A 20,248-nucleotide genomic window follows, 5' to 3' on the forward strand; every position below is an offset into this window, starting at 1 on the left:
TGGTGGGGGGCAGGGCCCTGTGGGTGGACCCCCCCTACACCCAGAGTCTCCAGCACTACTTTCCTTTCCTGTACATCCTCCTTCCCCCACCCCCAAGTCTGCAGCTTCCTTTTCAGCTCTTGCCTTCTCTCTGCCTGAGGAACACCTCCCAGCCTTCAGGGGCTTCTTCCTATTCATCCATCATCAAATCCTGCTCATTCTTCCCCCAGAGAAAATCCACTCCTTCCCTCTCCACATCCATCACCTAGTCTTGAATCCTCCTTGGCGAGAGACATGCCTCATTCCATGGTTGCTTACTCCAGAGTTATCTTTTATAAGCACAAATTGGATCACAGCTTTCCGTCAGCTTCCTGTTGCCCTTAGAATAAAATCCAAATACCTTCTGAGTACTGAATGAGCCTGGCCCACCTCAGTCCCACCTCGGGGGAGTAGCACAGGCTTTTCTTTCTCCCCCGGACTTTCACTGTCACTCAAGTCTGCACTCAGAGGTCAGACCTCCAGCAACTCTCCTGACCTTGCTGGGAAGCATCGCTGCACCCAGCAGGCACCCAGAGAGTGCCCCGCTTCCTTTCCTTCACAGTGCCAAATCTCCTGGATCTCCCTTCCTTCCAGGGAGGATGCTGCCCCTGTGGGTAATGGCCCTGGAGTGTGTATGCTGCTGCAGACCAGCGTTCTTTAGTCCTGCTGCTCCTTAGGATCCCTGGGGGACTTTTTATAAAGGGTTAAGGTCCAATCCACACTCTTCAAATCCATTTTTATCATTCTGGGGGCAAACAGAGGCATCGTATTTCTTTTTGTTTGTTGGTTTGTTTGTTTTTTAAAGCTCCTCAGATTATTCTAATGTGACCTCAGGGTTGAAAAGCAACTATTTCAGGACCCCAAGATGGTGGCCAAGTAGGTGAAAGCTGAATCCACTTGTTCTTGCCCCCAACTCAGACTTTTGGCTGACCTTCTGACAACTAACCTGCACAATCAGTGGAATCTTAGCTGATGTGAAGTTCTGAAGCCAAGGAATACAGAAGATGCTTTGCACTGTCCAGTAAGGAAATGTTACAAGTTGAAAGGGAAATACCCTGTGCATGGCACTGCAACAGTGGAGAGAACAGACAGAAATTGCAGCTCTGGAGTTCCCTCTTGCCTCAGAGCAAGGGGCCCTAGTCCCACACAGGGATCTCCAACCATAACTGGGAGAGACTTGGGAAGATACATGGAGTCTGGGAGACCCAGGCTACACACACACACAGCAAGCAGCATGTCTATAATGGTAGCGCCAACCTGGAGAGTTCCAAACAAGGACTCAATCTCCTAAAACAATCAGGTTGCTGCACCTGGGTCTGGCAGAGGCATCAGCAGGATGCAGTCAGCTGAGACCATGAAAAACATTTTGCTTTTGGGGGAGGAGGTATGTGCAGAGAACCACACAGTGACACAGTACTGCAGTGTGGGTACCACATAGAGACTTTTATTTATTTTATTTTATTTTTTATTTTTTTAAAATATATTTTATTGATTATACCATTACAGTTGTTCTATTCCCCCCTTCATTCCCCTCCACCTGCACACTCCCTCCCCCACCATTCCTTCCCCTTAGTTTATAACCACGTGTCTCAAGTTCTTTAGATTCTATATTTCCCCTACCATTCTTGCCCTCCCCCCTACCTATTTTCTACCTACTGTCTATGCTATTTTCTGTACCTTCTCCCCTCTTCTCCTCCTCCCACTCTCCTGTTGCTAACCCTCCATGTGTTCTTCATTTCTATGGTTCCACTCCTGATCTAGCTGTCCTCTTGGTTTGCTTTTGTTTTAGGTGTGGTTGTTAATAACTGTGAGTTTGCTGTCCTTTCACTGTTCATATTTTTCATCTTCTTTTTCTTATATAAGTCCCTTTAGCATTTCATATAATAAGGGCTTGGTGATGATGAACTCCTTGAACTTGACCTTATCTGAGAAGCACTTTATCTGTCCTTCCATTCTAAATGAAAGTTTTGCTGGATAAAGCAATCTTGGCTGTAGGTCTTTGGATTTCATGACTTGGAATACTTCTTTCCAGCCCCTTCTTGCCTGTAAGGTCTCTTTTGAGAAATCCGCTGACAGTCTGATGGGTACTCCTTTGTAGGTGACTGTCCCCTTATCTCTTGCTGCTTCTAGGATTCTCTCCTTCATTTTAGTCTCGGCTAATGTAATTATGATGTGCCTTGGTGTGTTCCTTCTTGGGTCCAACTTGTTTGGGACTCTCTGAGCTTCCTGGATTTCCTGGAAGTCTATTTCCTTTGCCAGATTGGGGAAGTTCTCCTTTATTATTAGTTCAAATAAGTTTTCCACTCGTGGCTGTTTCTTTCTCCCTTCTGGTACCCCTATAATCCAGATGTTGGAACGTTTAAAGATGTCTTGGAGGTTCCTAAGCCTCTCCTCATTTTTTAGAATTCTTGTTTCTTCATTCTTTTCTGGTTGGATGTTTTGTTCTTCCTTCTGGTCCATTTCATTGATTTGAGTCCCAGTTTCCTTTCCATCGCTATTGGATTCCTGGACATCTCCCTTCATTTCAATTAGTTTAGCCTTCATATGTTCCTCTAATTTGTGACTATAATCAACCAGTTCTGTGAGCATCCTGATAAACAGTGTCTTGAATTGTGCTTCTGAGAGGCTGGCAATTTCTCGGTCACTGAGAGTTATCAGCTCTGGGACTTTGAGTTCTTCTTGTGCCATCTTTTGGGTTGTTCGTGCCTGTTTCATAGCAGGATCGGAGCCCTAACGTGTTCACTAGCGCAGGGCAACTCAGTCGCTGGGTTGTGACGCTGTATGTGGGGGTGGGGTCAAAGAGGGACTACGGCGTCCCGTCTGACACCGCGGCCCCCAACTGGGGTCGCAGCCGCTGCTGTCACAGGGCCCACGTGTTTCGTCCCACTGCATGCGAGTGTGCCACCGCCATCAGCCCTCGCCCCCTGGGGCCTGTGTGGTCCCTGCGTGGTCCCACTGTGCATGAATGTGCAACCGCAGTCAGTCTGCCCCGCACCCCAACTGGCTCCGGGCTGCCTGCGCGACCAGGTCGGGGGACCTGTCCTTCCCGACCCTGCTCGCTGCTGGTTCCGCCCCTCTTACCCTCTGTACCCGGTGAATGGCTAGATGTAGTTGGACTTCCATATAATTCAATTTTCTACCCTTTGGCTGTGTCTTTGTTTCTCCAAACCTTTGTTGTATTCAAACTTGGTTGTGGGAGAAGGCACAGTGTTTCCACCTATGCCTCCATCTTGGCGGAAGTCCCCACATAGAGACTTTTAAAAAGGAGCTGAAAGGTGGCTGGGCAAAGACCCTAGGAAGAGACCAGATTGAAAGCAGTTTGTTCTCACTGAATCCAGTCAGGGCGGTAGGTCAGAGAGTTGCGCAACAAGGGTTTTGCTGGGCCCCACCCAGCTTGGCTAGCAGGCCAGGGGTTGTGCGGGACACAGAGTTCTGGACTGCATTTCCTGCAAAGGGAATGGGAGATAGACTTGAGCACCAGAGATTCTTTGCAGTCAGGCAGATCCCCTGCAGAGTAAAACCATCTAGGAAGGGAACCGAATGCACAGCACCCCCCCCCCCCTTCAGAATGGTCTGACTAGGCTCAGAAGCCCCCTGCTGGGCACATATTTCCAATGAAAGAAAAGGAAAGGCCAAGGGGAGACTTTCTGAACTTTTCTCATCCACAAGACCGCCTGGTTGCTCAGGCCGTATTCCAATGAAACCAGCTGGGCAGAAAGTGCAGAAATTAGCACATCAAGTGGTATTCAGGGCCCACCCAGCTTTGACTCTTATACAGAGCCGCCATCGGCACCAGGCAGGAAAGAACTGACTGTTTTACACAGATTGGCCCTTCACATGAAACGGACAGCTAACTCATCAGAAATGATGCATTATTAGAAATAATCGGGGACAGACCAAGACATGTGGTACAGGAGCAGGGGAACATACCTGTCATCTTCCCTGAAGACTGAACAGCACCTCCTGGGAAGACCCAGGGTCCCCATCCTCCTCCTGATCTCACTAGAAGCCCCCTCAGTAACAGATGGGTGAGTGCTAATACTAAGCCTAACAGCAGGACTGCAGATAGAGACAGGTGGAGGAGGCACCTGCAGTGCTTTCAGACACTGGATGACCCACTCCTGGGCCTTGTACTGATGAAAAGCCAGCAGGGCAGAGCAGCGAGGACTATCTCAGACACAGCCAAGTCTGAAGAAGATAGCCACACACTGTGAATCACTTGCAGCCTCTAGCAGGCTACCTAGACCTAGACAGGGACAGTGTTTGATAGTACCAAAGTTGTGTTACAGAACAGACCTAGGGCGGGAGGGGGTGAACAATATACTATTACCAAATGGACCCCTCCTTGTGCTCTGGGGGTCTCCCCCTACTATGTTTGCCTGGCCCACCACCAGGGAAAGATGCCTCTTAATGCCAGAGATTGGTGAAAAGGAAAGGAATTATTTATTCAAAAAGTTATGTTACAGAACAGAGCCAAGGGGGTGGTACAAGATACTATTACAGAAAGGACCCCCCCACTAGGTTCGCTATGCCCACCTCCAGAGGGAAGATGTCTCTCAATACCAGAGATTTGTGAAAAGGAAAGGAAATGTTTATTAAAAGCTGTACAGACTCAAAGTAGTGACCCAATGTCTTCATTAAAATACTAAAATCTTTAAGGATACCCACAGATGCACACAGTGCTTCCTTCTCCCTCTGCCCCAGTCTGGGGTACCGTATCTCAGGAAAGAAGTAGGAGTCCCTGATTCAGGCTCCCAGCACCATCAGCTATGTCACCACTATAATCTCCAGTTAATCCAGGGCCATATGGCACCTCCTTATGGCCCACCAGCAAGAGTCCTTTCACCCCTTTTCTTCCAGGCAAAGTCTCTCCTCCTTCTTAAGCCATGTGGCAAAAAGGAGCAGTCCAAAGCCATGGGCTCCCCACTCTGCCAAAGCTGTATAGTTCTCCCCTCGAATGGCTGCCGCATCTGGGCTTAAATCTCCATGTCAATCTTCCTCTACAGCCCCATTTCCGACTCCTTCTACAATTGGTTACACCTGCCACCTTTACTGGGCTGCCATAGTGAGCCTGGGGAGGTGTGGCCCCATGGTGTGGAGCCAATCATCTCCAAGCTCTCACACAGGCACCGTAACCAGGGGGAGTTGCCTCCCTGTTATATTAGGGGTTGAAGTCACTCCCATCTCTCTGGCTCAAAGCTAGCACACAGCTATTTAATATATCCATGAAACCAGTTAAAAGTTACAGATATGTTAAATGACCATGCCAGAGGTTAGCTGCAAAATTGCTGTTATGCAAAACAGCTCTCAGTGGCTCTACACCGTGTGTCCCATCCCCCAGTTCAGACTTGTGGGGGTGAGGACATCATATGTGTGTGTGTGTGTGTGTGTGTGTGTATTTCCTGGACACCCTGAGTTCTAGACCCCATTACAAATCCCTATTTGGGGGCACCCTGGCTGCACCCTCTGTCAGTTGGATCCAGAATGAGAGGTCTGCAGCCAAGCACTGGACTCTGCTGAGATGAATTCCACCTCATCCTTTTTCACTGTTTGCATGGGTTTTTCCTTCACATGGCTTTTTAACATTGTTTTCTTTTAGTTTAATTTTGTTCCTATTAGTTTACCATCTTTTTAAAATTTCAAATCTTATATTTTACTCTTCCAATTTCTTACTGCATTTTGTCTTCTTCCTTACCTTTCTTATTTTCATTTTAAAATGGAATAAATGAAATAAAATGTTTATTTCTTTTTTCTTTTTTTGTCTTGTTTCTCTTCCTTACTTCTATTATTTTTCCTCCCTCTATCCTCTCAAGTGCATTTTCTTTCCTTTAGTCATCTCATATTCTTTTTCTCTTTCTTATAATAATTGTATTCTTTTTCACCTTTATTAATCTTTGCTCATTTGTTTTTGATATTGCTGTAGTAGTTAATTAGTCTTCAATTTTGTTCCTTTTTTACAATATTTTTGGTATCAAATCTCATATTTTACTCTTCCCTTGTCTTACTCCATTTTGTCTTCTTCTGTCCTTTTTTACTTTTGGTTTAAATTTTATTTTTTCCCTTTCCTTGCCTTGTTTCTATTTCCTACTCTTATTATTTCTCCTCCCTCTACCCTCTTAAAATCACTTTTCTTTTCTTTAGTCATCTTTTTTTTACCCTTCTTATTCAATTTCCACTTTTATTAATCTCATTTGTTGTTGATATTGCTGTTGTTGTAGGGGAGTATTTTTGCTGGTGTGGGTTTTGTTTTCTGTGTTGTTTTGTTTTGTTCTATGAACACCTGTACCACAGCACAGGAGATCAAGGAAACTGCACCACTGAGTCCCACAGGACTCCTACCACAGAAGGTCACCCCACAAAGACAGGGAATCAAAGCAGATCAATCTAGACTTCTGGCCAAGATGGAGGCATAGGCAGACACACTGTGTCTCCTCGCACAACCAAAAGGACAACAACAAATTTAAAAATGAAAAACAACCAGAACTGACAGAAAATTAAACTATATGGAAGTCTGACAACTTAGGAGTTAAAGGAGAAACATTCATCCAGACCAGTAGGAGAGGTAGAGATGGGCAGCCAGGCAGAGAGGACTCATGGCAAGGTAGCAGCTGGCGGACCCCGCGAGGTGGCTTATTGCGGACCAGGTGGTCCCACATTTGTGTGCAGATAAACTGAGAGGAACAACTGGAGAGTGAGACAAACTATGTAACTCAGGGCTCCAGTACAGGGAAATAAAGTCTCAAAGCCTCCAACTGAAAACACCTGTGGAGGTTGAGGCAGCAGTGGGAGAAACTTCCCAGCCTCACAGGAGAGTTCATTGGAGAGACCCACAGTGTCCTAGAATGTAGACAAAACCCACCCACCCAGGAATCAGCACCAGAAGGGTCCAATTTGATTGTGGGTAGTGGGGGAAGTGACTGAAAATTGGCAGAGAGCAGTTCCCCCTTGGACCCCTCCCCCACATACAGCATCACAACCCAGCAACCTGGGTTGCCCTGCTCTATTGAACTCCCAAGGCTCCGCACCTCATATGTAACAAGCGCAAACAGACCAAAACATTATGGCTCAAGAAGAAGAACAGCTCAAAGCCCCAGAGCCAATACTTCTATGCGACCAAGAGATAGCCAACCTATCAGATGCACAATTCAAAATACTGGTGATCAGGATGCTCACAGAATTGGTTGATTTTAGTCACAAATTAGATGAACAAATGAAGGCTACATTAATTGAAATGAAGGGAAATGCACAGGGAACCAATAGTGATGGAAAGAAAGCTGGGACTCAAATCAATGGAGTGGACCAGAAGAAAGAAATGACCAAACACACACACACAAAGAAGAAACAAGAATTTAAAAAAAATCAGGAGAGGCTTAGGAACCTCCAGGGCATCTTTAAATGTTCCAACATCCAAATTATAGGGGTACCAGAAGGGGAAGAGGAAGAGCAACAAGTGGAAAACTTATTTGAACAAATAATAAAGGAGAACTTCCCCAATCTGGCAAAGGAAATAGACTTCCAGGAAGTCCAGGAAGCTCAGAGAGTCCCAAAGAAGTTGCACCCAAGAAGGAACACACCAAGGCACATCATAATTACATTACTCAAGATTAAAATGAAAGAGAGAATCCTAGAAGCAGCAAGAGATAAGGGGACAGTCACCTACAAAGGACTTCCCATCAGACTATCAGCTGATTTCTCAAAAGAGACCTTACAGGCAAGAAGGGGCTGGAAACAAGTATTCCTAGACATGAAATCCGAACACCTACATCCAAGATTGCTCTATTCAGCAAAGCTTTCATTTAGAATGGAAGGGGAGATAAAGAGCTTCTCAGATAAGGTCAAGTTCAAGGAGTTCATCATCACCAAGCCCTTATTATATGAAATATTAAAAGGACTTATCTAAGAAAAAGAAGATAGAAAATATGAACAGTGAAATGACAGCAAACTCACAGTTATTAACAACCACACCTAAAACAAAAGCAATCTAAGAGGACAGCTAGATCAGGAGTGGAACCATAGAAATGGAGATCACATGGAGGGTTAGCAACAGGGGAGTGGGAGGAGGAGAAGGTGAGAGATGGTACAGAGAATAAGTAGCATAGACAGTAGGTAGAAAATAGACAGGGGAGGGCAAGAATAGTATGGGAAATATAGAATCTAAAGAACTTGTGACATATGGACATAAACTAAAGGGAGGAATGGGGGGAGTGGGTGTGCAGGGTGGAGGGGAATGAAGTGGGAGAAATGGGACAACTGTAATGGCATAATCAATAAAACATATTAAAAATGGGTAAAGGACCTGAACAGACACCCTCCAAGGACATACAGAAGACCCATAGATGCATGAAAAAATGCTCAATATCACTAGCTACTAGAGAGATGCAAATTAAAACCACAATGAGATACCACCTCACACCTGTCAGAATGACTGTCAGTAACCAACAAGTGCTGGCAAAGGTTGTAGAGAAAAGGGAATTCTAGTACACTCTTGGGAATGCAGAGTGGTGCAGCCACTGTGGAAAACAGTAGGGAATTTCCTCAAAAAATTAAGATGGAACTACCTTTCAATCCAGCAATTCCACTGCTGGGATTACAACCTAAGAATCATGAATCTGGAACTACCTTTCAATCCAGCAATTCCACTGCTGGGATTACAACCTAAGAATCATGAATCACCAATTAAAAAGAACCTATGCATCCCAATGTTCTTGTTTTTTTTTCACCCCAATGTTCATAGCAGCATTATTTACAATAGCCAAGTGCTGGAAGCAACCTAAGTGCCATCAGTAAATAGATGGATCAAAAAACTGTGGTACATTTGCACAATGGAATTCTATGCAGCAAAAAAGAAAGAAGGAGCTCCTATCCTTTGCGACAGCATGGATGGAACTAGAGAGCATTATGCTAAGTGAAAAACGTTGGGCAGTGAAGGACAAATACCATATGATCCATCTATAAGCAGACCCTAATCAACAAAACAAACAAATGAGCAAAACAGAACCAGAGACTTGTAAATAAAGAACAAACCTACAGTGACCAGAGAGGAAGGGGAGGGCAATAGTAGGGTAAACAAAGGGAAGGGGCAAGCCAAGGAACATGATTAGAGGGCTCAGGGGCAAGGACAATGGGGAAAGAGGATTGACCTTGAAAGCTGATGGGATGGGACAGGGGAGAGCAATGGGGAAAAAGGTGGGACAAATGTAATTGAACAACACTTTAGAAAATTGCTAACAAAAGAGGAAATTATAGCAAGCATCTTCTCCAAACACAATTGTATAAAACTAGAAATCAAATACAAGAAGAAAACCAAAAAACACACAAACACACGTAGGCTAAAAACAAGCTACCCAACAATAAATGAATTAACAACAAGACAAAAAAAACCCACAGAAGATACCTGAAACTAATGAAATGAAAACAGAACAACCCATGATCTATGGGGAACAGTATAAACAGCCCAAAGAGGGAAATTTATATATTACAGACCTATGTCAAGAAACAAGAAAAAAATCTCAAGTAAGCAATCTTACCTTAAAGCTAAAGAACTAGAAAAAAAATAACAACAGAATAAGTGCAATGTGAGTAAAAGAAAGAAAATAATTGAGATCAGAGTGGAAATAAATGAAAAGGAGTCTAAGACAACAACACAAAAGATCAATGACACTTAAATGCAACGAGAGAAGTTACTCATTACCAATAGGGAAACAATGTTATGATTAATAGCTAACTTTCCACGAAGAATGGCATCAGGACTTCCAGGTCCTGTTGGGCATGTGAGGAGTGTAGAAGTTGTCCTTTCATCCTAACAATAAGTAAAAAGCTGAACAAACTGAAAAATCAACCACCTTGTTTTAGATCCCTCAGTTGAGGTCACCAGCACAACTGCTGCCCATCCCCCAGCTCCCTCTTGCACCATTGGAATGACAGGCAGGTGCACAGAATCACAATTTACTAGAGTAGAAGCCTGGGGTAGGAAAACTTGACAAATTGCCAGAGGCTCAGTGTGGACAGTCTGAGAGTTAAGAACTTCAGAGAAACCAGTCAAGGTGGGGGCGGGGGGGGGGCGGTGCAGGTGCACACCGTTGTGAGTTTTACCTCCAGGAGCTCTACCAGGCTTCACAGTGAATGCTGGAGAAGAAGCCCCTTGTGTTCGGGAGGTGGGGGAAAGTAACAGTTTTGAAATATGTCAGAGCATCCTATTGTGAATAAGGCCTCCCCTCAGGAGAAAATATTTTCTGAGAGCCTAGCCTGCCTAGGGACAGGGAAACACCTAACTTACTACCTCCTTCTAGCCAAATTGTCCCACCTAAGGAGAGGGAAAAAAGAAAACTAAGAAGAACTCATGAAGTTCACAGTCCACTGGCACAGTCTCACCAAAAGACTAAGAGCTAACTGTACAACTATACAGGGCCTAGCAGAATTAACGCCTGTTTGAGTGTGGTTGATAGGGAAATAATACTGGTGTAATAACTTATAGTTTTAATTTGAACATTTAACCTTAAATGTCATATGGTGTGCTTGAGTGTGATATTGTTTTTGCAGAATTACATGCTTATGATTTTGTAATAAAAATGGGTGTTATTGGTGCCAGACCCTGTATAAGGCTTCTCCTGCCCTGTGTAGTTAAAGGCCCATTTACTGTACTTCTTTTAACTAGTACATCGTGTCTGCCTTTCAACAAAATATTACAAGGTACACTGAAAGGCAAAAAACAGTTTGATGAGACTGAACAAGCATCAAAACTAGAGTCAGATATGACAGCAAAGTTGGAATTATCAGAACAGGAGCTTTGAAAAACTATGATTAATATGCTAAGGATGTTAAAGAAAAAAAGTAGGTAACACACAGGAACAGATGGATAATATAAGCAGAGATGGAAAACCTAGGACGGAATAAAAATGAAATGATTGAGATAAAAAACACTCTATGATGGGGGGAATGCGGGTGAGAGGGGGTGTGCAGGGTGGAGGAGAATGAGGGGGGAAATGGGACACCTGTAATAGTATAATCAATAAAACACAATAAAAAACACTATGGGAAAAGAAGAAAATGACTTCGATGGGCTCATTAGTAGTAGGTATGGCAGAAGAAAGAATCTCTGAGCTTCAGCATATATAGCAATGGAAACCACCAAACTGAAAAGCAAAAAGACAGAATACAACATCTAAGAACTGTGGAACAACTACAGTGTATGTAACATATATGTAATGGAAACACCAGAAGGAAAGAAAAGGAGTATTTGAAGCAACAATTATTGAGAGTGTTCCCAAATTAATGAGACACCAAATCACATACCCAGGAATCTCAGAGAACATTAAGTAAGATAATACAACCACCCCATCCCACCACCAAAAAAACACACCTAGGAATACCATAGTCCAACTTCAGAAAATGGGAGATAAAGAAAAAAATCTTAAGGCCAAAGGAACAGCATACCTTACCATAGTTAAGAACTACATCTGAGTTCTCAGAAATCATACAAGCAAAAACAGAGTGGTGTGAAATATTTGCAGTATTGAGAGAAATAAGAGTCTACCAACCTAGAATTCTGTACCCTGAAAAGTTATCCTTCAAAAGTGAAGAGGCAATAGAGACTTCTCAGAAGAATTGAGGGAATTTGTTGCCAGTAGTTTTGCCTTGAAAGAAGTGTTAAAAGTTCTTCAGAAAGAAAATAACACAGGTTAGAAACTCAGATCTACATAAAGAAAGGAAGCACATTAGTGAAGAATAAATGAAAGTAAAATAAAAACTTACATTTTTCTTATTAATTGACCTAACAAATGTCAGTTTGATCAAAATAATAATAGGGAAATGTGGATTTTGGGTCAAGATGGAGGTGTAGGTAGACATGCTTCTCATCCTCATGCAACAGCAAAAAGAATTACTCTGAACCTCAAAAAAAAAAAAACAACCCATCCAGAACTGTCAGAAAACTGAACGATATGGAAGTTCGACAACCAAGGATTTGAAGAAGCCATAGTCATCCAGATGGGTAGGAGGGGCAGAGTTGTGAAGACAGGTGGAGAAGCGAGGAGATGCAGAGTGGTGTGGAGAGGTGGCAGCGGCAGCAACAGCAGAGGAACAGGTACAGGTGGCCCCACATTCACGTGTAGTGATTAAAAATAGGAGGGATACCTTGGGCATGAGCAATCACTGACACAGGCCAGATCACACAGTCCAGAGTTCCACCATCAAGAAGACAAATCCCCATAACTTGTGGCCATAAAAACCAGGGCAGATTGGGGCAGCAGAAGAAACTGCTGATTTTCAGGAAACTCTGCTTAAGGGGTCTGCACAATCTTAGAACATTTGCAAATGCACCCACTCTGGGATTCAGGACTAGGACAGTAGCTGGAAGGGTGCCAGTCACAAACAGGGGCACTCCCTCCTGTGACTGGAAGTGACTGGAAGGAGTGAAGTGACTGGAAATGGGGCAAGGTTTGCTAGTCAAACCTTTAGAAGCCAGGTAAAGGCACAGTCCCCTCTCTGAGCTCTTCCCCCACATACAGCCACAAAACAGTGAAGCAGGTTGGCTCACCCTTGCAATTACCTAAGGCTCCAACTCACACAATTTACAGGTGCCTTTTCTATAATTGGTCACCCTACTAACTCAAGGAGTCAAAGTAGCTCTATCTGATACACAGAAACAAACAGATGGGAGCTACCAAACTGAAGAGACAAAGAAATATGGCCGAAGTGAAAGAACAGAACAAGCCCCCAGAAAAAGAACTAAATGAAACAGAGATGACCAACCTATCAGGTGCAGAGTTCAAAATACTGGTGATCAGGATGCTCAAGTAACTCATTGAGTATGGTAATAACATTAAGGAAGAAATAAAGGTTACACTAAGTGAAATAAAGGTTACACCAAGTGAAGGGAAGGAAGCCAAGACTCAAACCAATGATTTGGAATGTAAGGCAGAAATAGGCATTCAACCATAAAAGAAAGAAGAAAGAAGGATCTTTTAAAAACTCAAGGATAATATAAGGCTTACCCTCTGGGACATGTCTGAATGTGCCAACATCTGAATCATAGGGATGGAGGAGAAGAGGAAGAGTAAGAAATTAAAAACTTATTAGAAAAAATAATGAAATAAAACTTCCCTAATTTGGAGAAGGAAATAGACATACAAATCCAGGGAGCACAGTGAATCACAAACAAATTGGTCCCAAAGAGTACCACACAAAGACACATCATAATTAAGATGCCAAAGGTTAGAGATAAACAGAGAATTTTAAAAACAGCGAGAGACAAACAGAGTTAACTACAAGGGAGTTCTCATAAGACCATCAAGTGATTTCTTGAAACTTTGCAGGCATGAGGAGACTGACAAGAAGTATTCAAAGTGATGAAAAGCAAGGACCTGCAACTAAGATTACTCTATCCAGCAAGGCTATCATTTAGAAGAGCAGCTAAAGTGCTTTCCAGACAAGGTAAAGCTAAAGAAATTCATCATCACCAAGCCATTATTACATGAATTGTTAAAGAGATTTACTTAATAAAAAGAAGATCAAAACTATGAACATCAAAAAGGCAACAAATTCACAACTATCAACAACTGAATAAAAAAAAAACCCAAACTAAGTAAACAACCAGAACACAAACAGCACCATAGGTGTGGAGAACGTTTGGAGGGTTATCAACTGGGAGGGAAAGGGAGTAAATGGGACAAAAGGTGCAGGGATTAAGACTTCTTAATTGGTAGGTAGAAAATAGGTGGGGATGTTAAGAATTGTACAGGACATGGAGAAACTAAAGAACCTGTATGCATGACCCATGCACTAAGGGTGGCATCGCTGGAGGGAATTGTGGTACTGAGCAGAGGGGTACAAAGGGGGAAAAACTGGGACAACTCTAATACCATAATCAATAAAATATACTTGATAACAGGAAATGTGTTCAATTAAAAGTATGTTATGTATACATGTGTATATGCATATATATGTTTATATATAAGTATAGTGAATGACAGCAATGATATAAGAGATGCATGAGAGGAATTAGAAATATGTTGTTACTTGTTACTACCTGTGAATCGGTACAGTGTTTTGGAAGTGGTGAAGGGATTAAGAATACAGATTGGTAGCTACAGAGTAGTCGTGGGGGTGTAACAATACAGGGAATATTGGTCAATAATATTCTAATAACTGCATGTGGTGTCAGATGGGTGGGATTTTTTGGGATCACTTAGTAAGTTAAGTAATGTTTACTCACTGGAGTGTACACCTGAAACTAATATAATAATGTATGTTAACTGTAATTGAAATATAAAAAAATTATTTAGAAACAAAACGAAAAAAATCTTTCCCTTTCAGTAGCCCTTTGTAGCTCCTATTTGTTTGGTCAATGCTGCCCCATTCCTGAAGCACTTAATAAAACCAGTCAGATCTTCATTTGTACTCCTTGATATTTTGGTTTATTTTTACACCAGTATTACACTGTTTCAATCACCGTGGCTTTCCAATAAGTTTTGCTAAGAGCAGCACACATTGCCCAACTTTGTTCTCCCCTCCTCCCAAAGTTCACGGAACCCAAAGCAAGACCTATCTAATTTTCCTCCGGAAGACCGAGGCAAGACACTTAAGCAAGACCACGCCCTTCAGACCCTAGCGTCTTGTGCATCCTAACTGCGCCTTGGGCAGGGCGTACAATGCGCTGGCGCAGCCTGAAGGCTGTAATTGGACAGAGCATGGCGAAGGGGTAACGTCATTTCCGGGGTGGAGATTGCAGCTCGTTGACCAGTGGGCTTTGCTGTAAGCAGGTAGGGGTTGAGTGGGAAAGGCCATAAGCAGGTAGGGGCTAGGTGTCCGGGGGCGTGGGGTCTGCACTGAGCTGAGGAGCGTAGGCGTATTCCGACTCTGATTCTTGGCAGGGTGAGGGTTGCCAGAAGGTGCAAAGGCAGAGTGGAGGTGGCGGGCTGGGCTACCGGTCCGCCTTCCTCCTCTCCTGTCTGGATTCCTCCAATCCTGGAGGAAGTCTCGGCGCAGGCCCACGCCCTGGAGCCTAGCGCCGGCACTTTATCTTTGCGGAGCCTTCGGCTTGAGCTCTTAGTCTCGGGCTCTTAGTCTCGGTTTGCGCCGCTGGAAATGGGTGTTTTGAGGCGGCGGGACACCCACGTACCGACGAGTGAGTGTTCTTGACTTGTGCCTGTTCTTTATACACCGCCTGGACGGGACCCTGTGAGTCCACCAGAGCGTGTGCAAGTGGCGTGGCCCAGAGTCAGGCACTACAGGCGGGTTGTACTGTACTTTGGGGTTAGTGAGTTCGGATTAGCAAGGGAGATCCCATTTTTCTGAGGCAGGTGAGAGAGTGCCGACTCTACAGCACTCCTGGGAATGGCTCTTGGAGATGTCTCAGTGAGATCCTTGGATGCTCTGCCGCCTTCTGGTTGTGCGATTTGGGCAAACGTCTTAAACTGTTTATCGCCTGTGTCCTCAGCTGCAACTTTGACATCCATTCATAAGGTTGTCACGCATAAATGAGGTTGCACGTGGAAGGTAATCAGCTAGTAGTCTGGCAACATGGGGAGACTTCCAGATTAGCAGTTGACTGAAATTTACGTAGTCCTAACAAGGGTTGCTTTAAAGGAGGCATTATAAAAATGGATATACATACATTGTGTTTTGCTGAATTAATCTTTTTTTTGAAAACAGGAACAAGTAATTTATTTGGAACTTCTTTGGGTTCATATATTTTAATACAGAACCTTGGCCAGTGGAGTAGGTTGGGGTTCTCTTATTGTAGAAACTATAGACTCTGAAAAACCATTTTTGGTATTGGGTCTTTGTTGTCATCTTTTGGGGGCTTTAGATTGACTAGGGACCTGGTAGAAACACTCGTACGATAGTTTATAAGTACTGCTGTATGGCATATGCTGTGTCATTTAGGTACAGAGGAAGTACAGTTTTAGGTCCCTTTCTACAGATGAAGAATTGAGGCTTGGAGAAGTGAAACGATGTGTCCAAAGTTAGAAAATCTAAGAGGACAAAAACAAAGTTAAAGGTGGTGTATTGGTGTAGGTAGAACGCACCAGGGAGGGGGCGGGAGGTGACTCTGGGATGCTATAGAACAACAAAATGAATGGATATTTTCTCTTGGCACTGAGTTTCCTACTGGCAGAGGAGGGCAGCTGTCTTAAAGGCAAAAGCCTGTTTTATCTACATGTCCTGGGCTAAGGTCAGCACAGCTTAGGTTTTGCAGTGAGGTTTGGAACCCTGCTTTCCTGAAGTAATGGATTCCTGACGTGCTTTGCTTTAAAAGAATGAGACACTCTACACAGGAGTATGCAAGCCATATAATGCTTGCATGATCACCTCACATCTAAAAAGATTCTTAGCTTTATAAATAGATCTGTTTCAGGGTTCTTATAGATAACACATTCCTGTTGCATACTTAAAATACTTGTTTTATTCGGATTTGTAACTCTGCATAAAAGGAGCTCTGTGTACTAATCAAGAGCATGAAATGTGCCTATCCTACATAAAGTCTTTTAACCATTATTTAAAAACAATAGTATTCATTCAGTGTTATGTGCAAGACACTATACTAGCAATTGTTTGGACCATTCAGTTCTCACAACAATCTTGTAAAATAGGAACAATTATCTTCATCTATAGAGAGAAATGGACTCAGAGATAGTAAGAAATTTACCCAAAAGCACAGGGTAGGAAGGGCAGAGCCAGTTCCATGTCAATCTCAAACCTAGTGCTTATCTATGGTTGATGCCTTGATTTAACAAATATTTATTATTACTTTTATTGGCTTAACATTTTAATGTAACCATACACTTATTTCTTTATTTTATAATTATCAAGGACCTGCTGTGGACCAGACTCTGAGATGTGGGGGATACAAAGATGACTGATTAACAGATATTTACTGAACACCTACCTTGTACTAGCATTGTCTGGGTGTTGGGTAATACAATAATGGCCAAAACAGACACAGATCCTGACCTCAAGTTGCTTATAATTGTAGCAGGGGAACTAGGTAGTAAACAGAGAATCACAAACTATTGATTACCATTGCAGTACATGCTATGGAGGGTGGTAGAGGGTCCTACCAGAACGCATAATGGGGTCATCTGGCAGTGGGAGGAAGTGGGGATAAACAGTGAAGGCTTTCCTGAGGAAAGAAACATTGGGTTGGCCAAAAAGTCCATTTCTTTTTTTTCCGTCAACTAAAAGACACATTTTTCATTTTCACCAATAACTATTGATATTGATATTTTTGAGTATGTGGACTGTCTCCAGCTGTTGGCTACTAGTAGGTAGAAGCCAGGGGTGACAGCCTCACAGCAAAGGATTGATTATTTGGCCAAAATGTCACTAGTATCAAGAAACTTCATAAACCACTTTTGACATGTTTGATCAGTCACAGCACCTTCTCCATATACGGCACAAATCTTTGTGTTTCAGTTGCAATTTTACCTTTCTTGAAGTGATAAAGCATAATATTCTGAAAATGTTGCTTATCTTCTTTCACCTTCAGTATCAAAATGGCTTCACCAAAATTCACCAATTTGGTAATTTTTTTTAAAGATTTTATTTGTTTACTTATCTCTAGAGGGAAAGGAGAGAGGGAGAGAAACATCAATGTATGGTTGCCTTTTTGTGCGTCCCCTGCTGGGAACTGGCCTGCAACCCAGTCATGTGCCCTGACTAGGAATTGAACCTTGATCCTCTGGTTCACAGGCCTGTGCTCAATCCACTGAGCTACACCAGCCAGGGCCAATTTGATAATTTTTTAGTGTATGTGCTGCTGAAGCGAGCACCAGTTTGGTAATTTTTTTAACATTGTATTTCATCATATTTGTGGTTTGCAAAATGATTTAGTAAATATTTTTTAGCCCCACTATTGTTCAAGCTCTACGATACAAACATGTATAAAGACACTCTTCCCTTATTCTGTGCATAATTTAGTTAAAGTTTTAGATGCCATCCATGTAAAATGCTGCAATTGTTTTAGCAACATTATTCAAAATATTTGTGTAGCATCTACTGTGTGCTAGACACTGTTCTAGGAATATAGTACCTGCAAACAGACATGGTCTCTGTCCTGATGGAACTTAAGCTCCTGGTTAGGTCTGGAGGACAGAGGGAGGGAGAAAGTCAGGGGGACGAAGTTGGAGAGGTAAGCAAGAGTCAGACCACGCAGGCCTCATGCATGCTAAGGATTGGGCCTTATTCCAAGAATGGCGGGGGAGCCACTGAAGAGTTTCAGTCACAGGAGTAGCACCAGTTGATCTGTGTTTATTAAAGATCCTCTGGCTCCTCAGTAGAGGCAGAAGTTGATCAATTTGAGGGCTATTAAGGAATTACGATCAGGGGGACTTGGTAACAGAACGTATGACATTCTGCTGTGGGGTGAGAAGGGAGAGGAAAGTGGGCTAATTCTTCCTTGCCTGGTTTGTGCATCAGGAAATTCTGGAGGAAGAGCATGAGTTCAGTTTTAAGTGTCTTTGAGATAATAATACAAGTAGAGATGCCACAAAGGCTGTAGTATAGCAGGGTCTAACCCTTAGATAACAGGAATCTCCAAAAAGCTCTTGTCAGGGAGGAATATTTTGCCTGATATTGAGGCCCCCTCCCCCACCAAAAAGGCAGCCCAATAGAAAATGTAGAATGTTCTTCACATTTATGTAGGGGGAAAGTTAAAATCTCCTGTCAACCTAGAAAATGGTTTTCTACCAATGTAGAAAGAAAGAAAATAATTGTACTTTGCAATAAATGTTAACCCAGACTGGAATGCATCACAGCCTAATCTGCTAATGAGATTACAAAAACAAAAAAGAAACCCCATCATTTATAATACATTACATAGTGTTTTGAGATTATGGTAATTTATTCTCTTGTAAGAAGACTCCAGAGCACCAGCTGCTGTCTGTTCTCCTTTATAGTTCACTCTAAATTTACCTTGTAGTTGGAGTGGCTGTCTGTGCTAGTTAATTGTCTTTATCTGAAGGAAAAACAGAAAGTCTGTAATCTCTAAGAACTGTAGTCATGTAACCTCCCAGGGCGATGGGAGGTTGCTGTCTATTTAATGTTTATTTGCATTTAAAACAGATGGTTTCTAGGCTTTTTAGAAAAAGATACCTGGGTTTTATCATTGGCTAGAGTTCGTTTATTTAGCCTTTTAAAAGATTTGCATACTTACCAAAAGGACAAAGGAAGGAATTAAAAATACTAGGTTTTGAGGTGCTCTAAGAAAAAGGAGGGAGAAAAAAAGATCTCTTTCCCTTTGGCAACAGGGAGAATTCCACTTTTAAAATGACTTACAGTGTAGGAAAATGTTGAGCTAGAAAGTGCACAGTATGGGGATTTTTTCTGGAGATGATTTTTATTTTTTATTTTTAAATATATTTTATTGATTATGCCATTACAGTTGTCCTATTCCTCCCCTTCATTCCCCTCCACCCTGCATAGCCCTCCCCCACCATTACCCCCCCCTTTATGTCCATGTGTCACAAGTTCTTTAGATTCTGTATTTCCCATACTATTCTTGCCCTCCCCTCTGTCTATTTTCTACCTACTGTCTATGCTACTTATTCTCTGTACCATCCCCCCCTTCTCCTCCTCCCACTCCCCTGTTGCTAACCCTCCATGTGATCTCCATTTCTATGGTTCCACTTCTGATCTAGCTGTCCTCTTAGATTGCTTTTGTTTTAGGTGTGGTTGTTAATAATTGTAAGTTTGCTGTCCTTTCACTGTTTATATTTTTTATCTTCTTTTTCTTAGATAAGTCCCTTTAACATTTCATATAATAAGGGCTTGGTGATGATGAACTCCTTGAACTTGACCTTATCTGAGAAGCTCTTTATCTCCCCTTCCATTCTAAATGAAAGCTTTGCTGGATACAGCAATCTTGGATGTAGGTGTTCGGATTTCATGTCTAGGAATACTTGTTTCCAGCCCCTTCTTGCCTGTAAGGTCTCTTTTGAGAAATCAGCTGATAGTCTGATGGGAAGTCCTTTGTAGGTGACTGTCCCCTTATCTCTTGCTGCTTCTAGGATTCTCTCTTTCATTTTAATCTTGAGTAATGTAATGATGACGTGCCTTGGTGTGTTCCTTCTTGGGTCCAACTTCTTTGGGACTCTCTGAGCTTCCTGGACTTCCTGGAAGTCTATTTCCTTTGCCAGATTGGGGAAGTCCTCCTGTATTATTTGTTCAAATAAGATTTCCACTTGTTGGTCTTCCTCTCCCCCTTCTGGTACCTCTATAATTTGGATGTTGG

At 42.8% G+C, this 20,248-nt stretch overlaps 1 protein-coding gene across 1 annotated transcript in view; it reads left to right on the forward strand.

The window, feature by feature from the left end:
* The first annotated feature begins 14,666 nt into the window (after positions 1 to 14,666).
* DHRS7B (dehydrogenase/reductase 7B) overlaps positions 14,667 to 20,248 on the forward strand; it is an 89,470-nt gene continuing 83,888 nt past the window's right edge. Inside the window, exons 1-2 of the mRNA XM_037068824.1 lie at positions 14,667 to 14,716; positions 15,068 to 15,142. Of these exons, the coding sequence (XP_036924719.1) occupies positions 14,667 to 14,716; positions 15,068 to 15,142 (125 nt within the window). The remainder of the gene's footprint in view (positions 14,717 to 15,067; positions 15,143 to 20,248) is intronic.

Source organism: Sturnira hondurensis, unplaced genomic scaffold, assembly GCF_014824575.4.
Source record: "Sturnira hondurensis isolate 20B ecotype Veracruz unplaced genomic scaffold, ASM1482457v3 Scaffold0018097, whole genome shotgun sequence".
In the NCBI taxonomy this organism is placed as follows: domain Eukaryota; kingdom Metazoa; phylum Chordata; class Mammalia; order Chiroptera; family Phyllostomidae; genus Sturnira; species Sturnira hondurensis.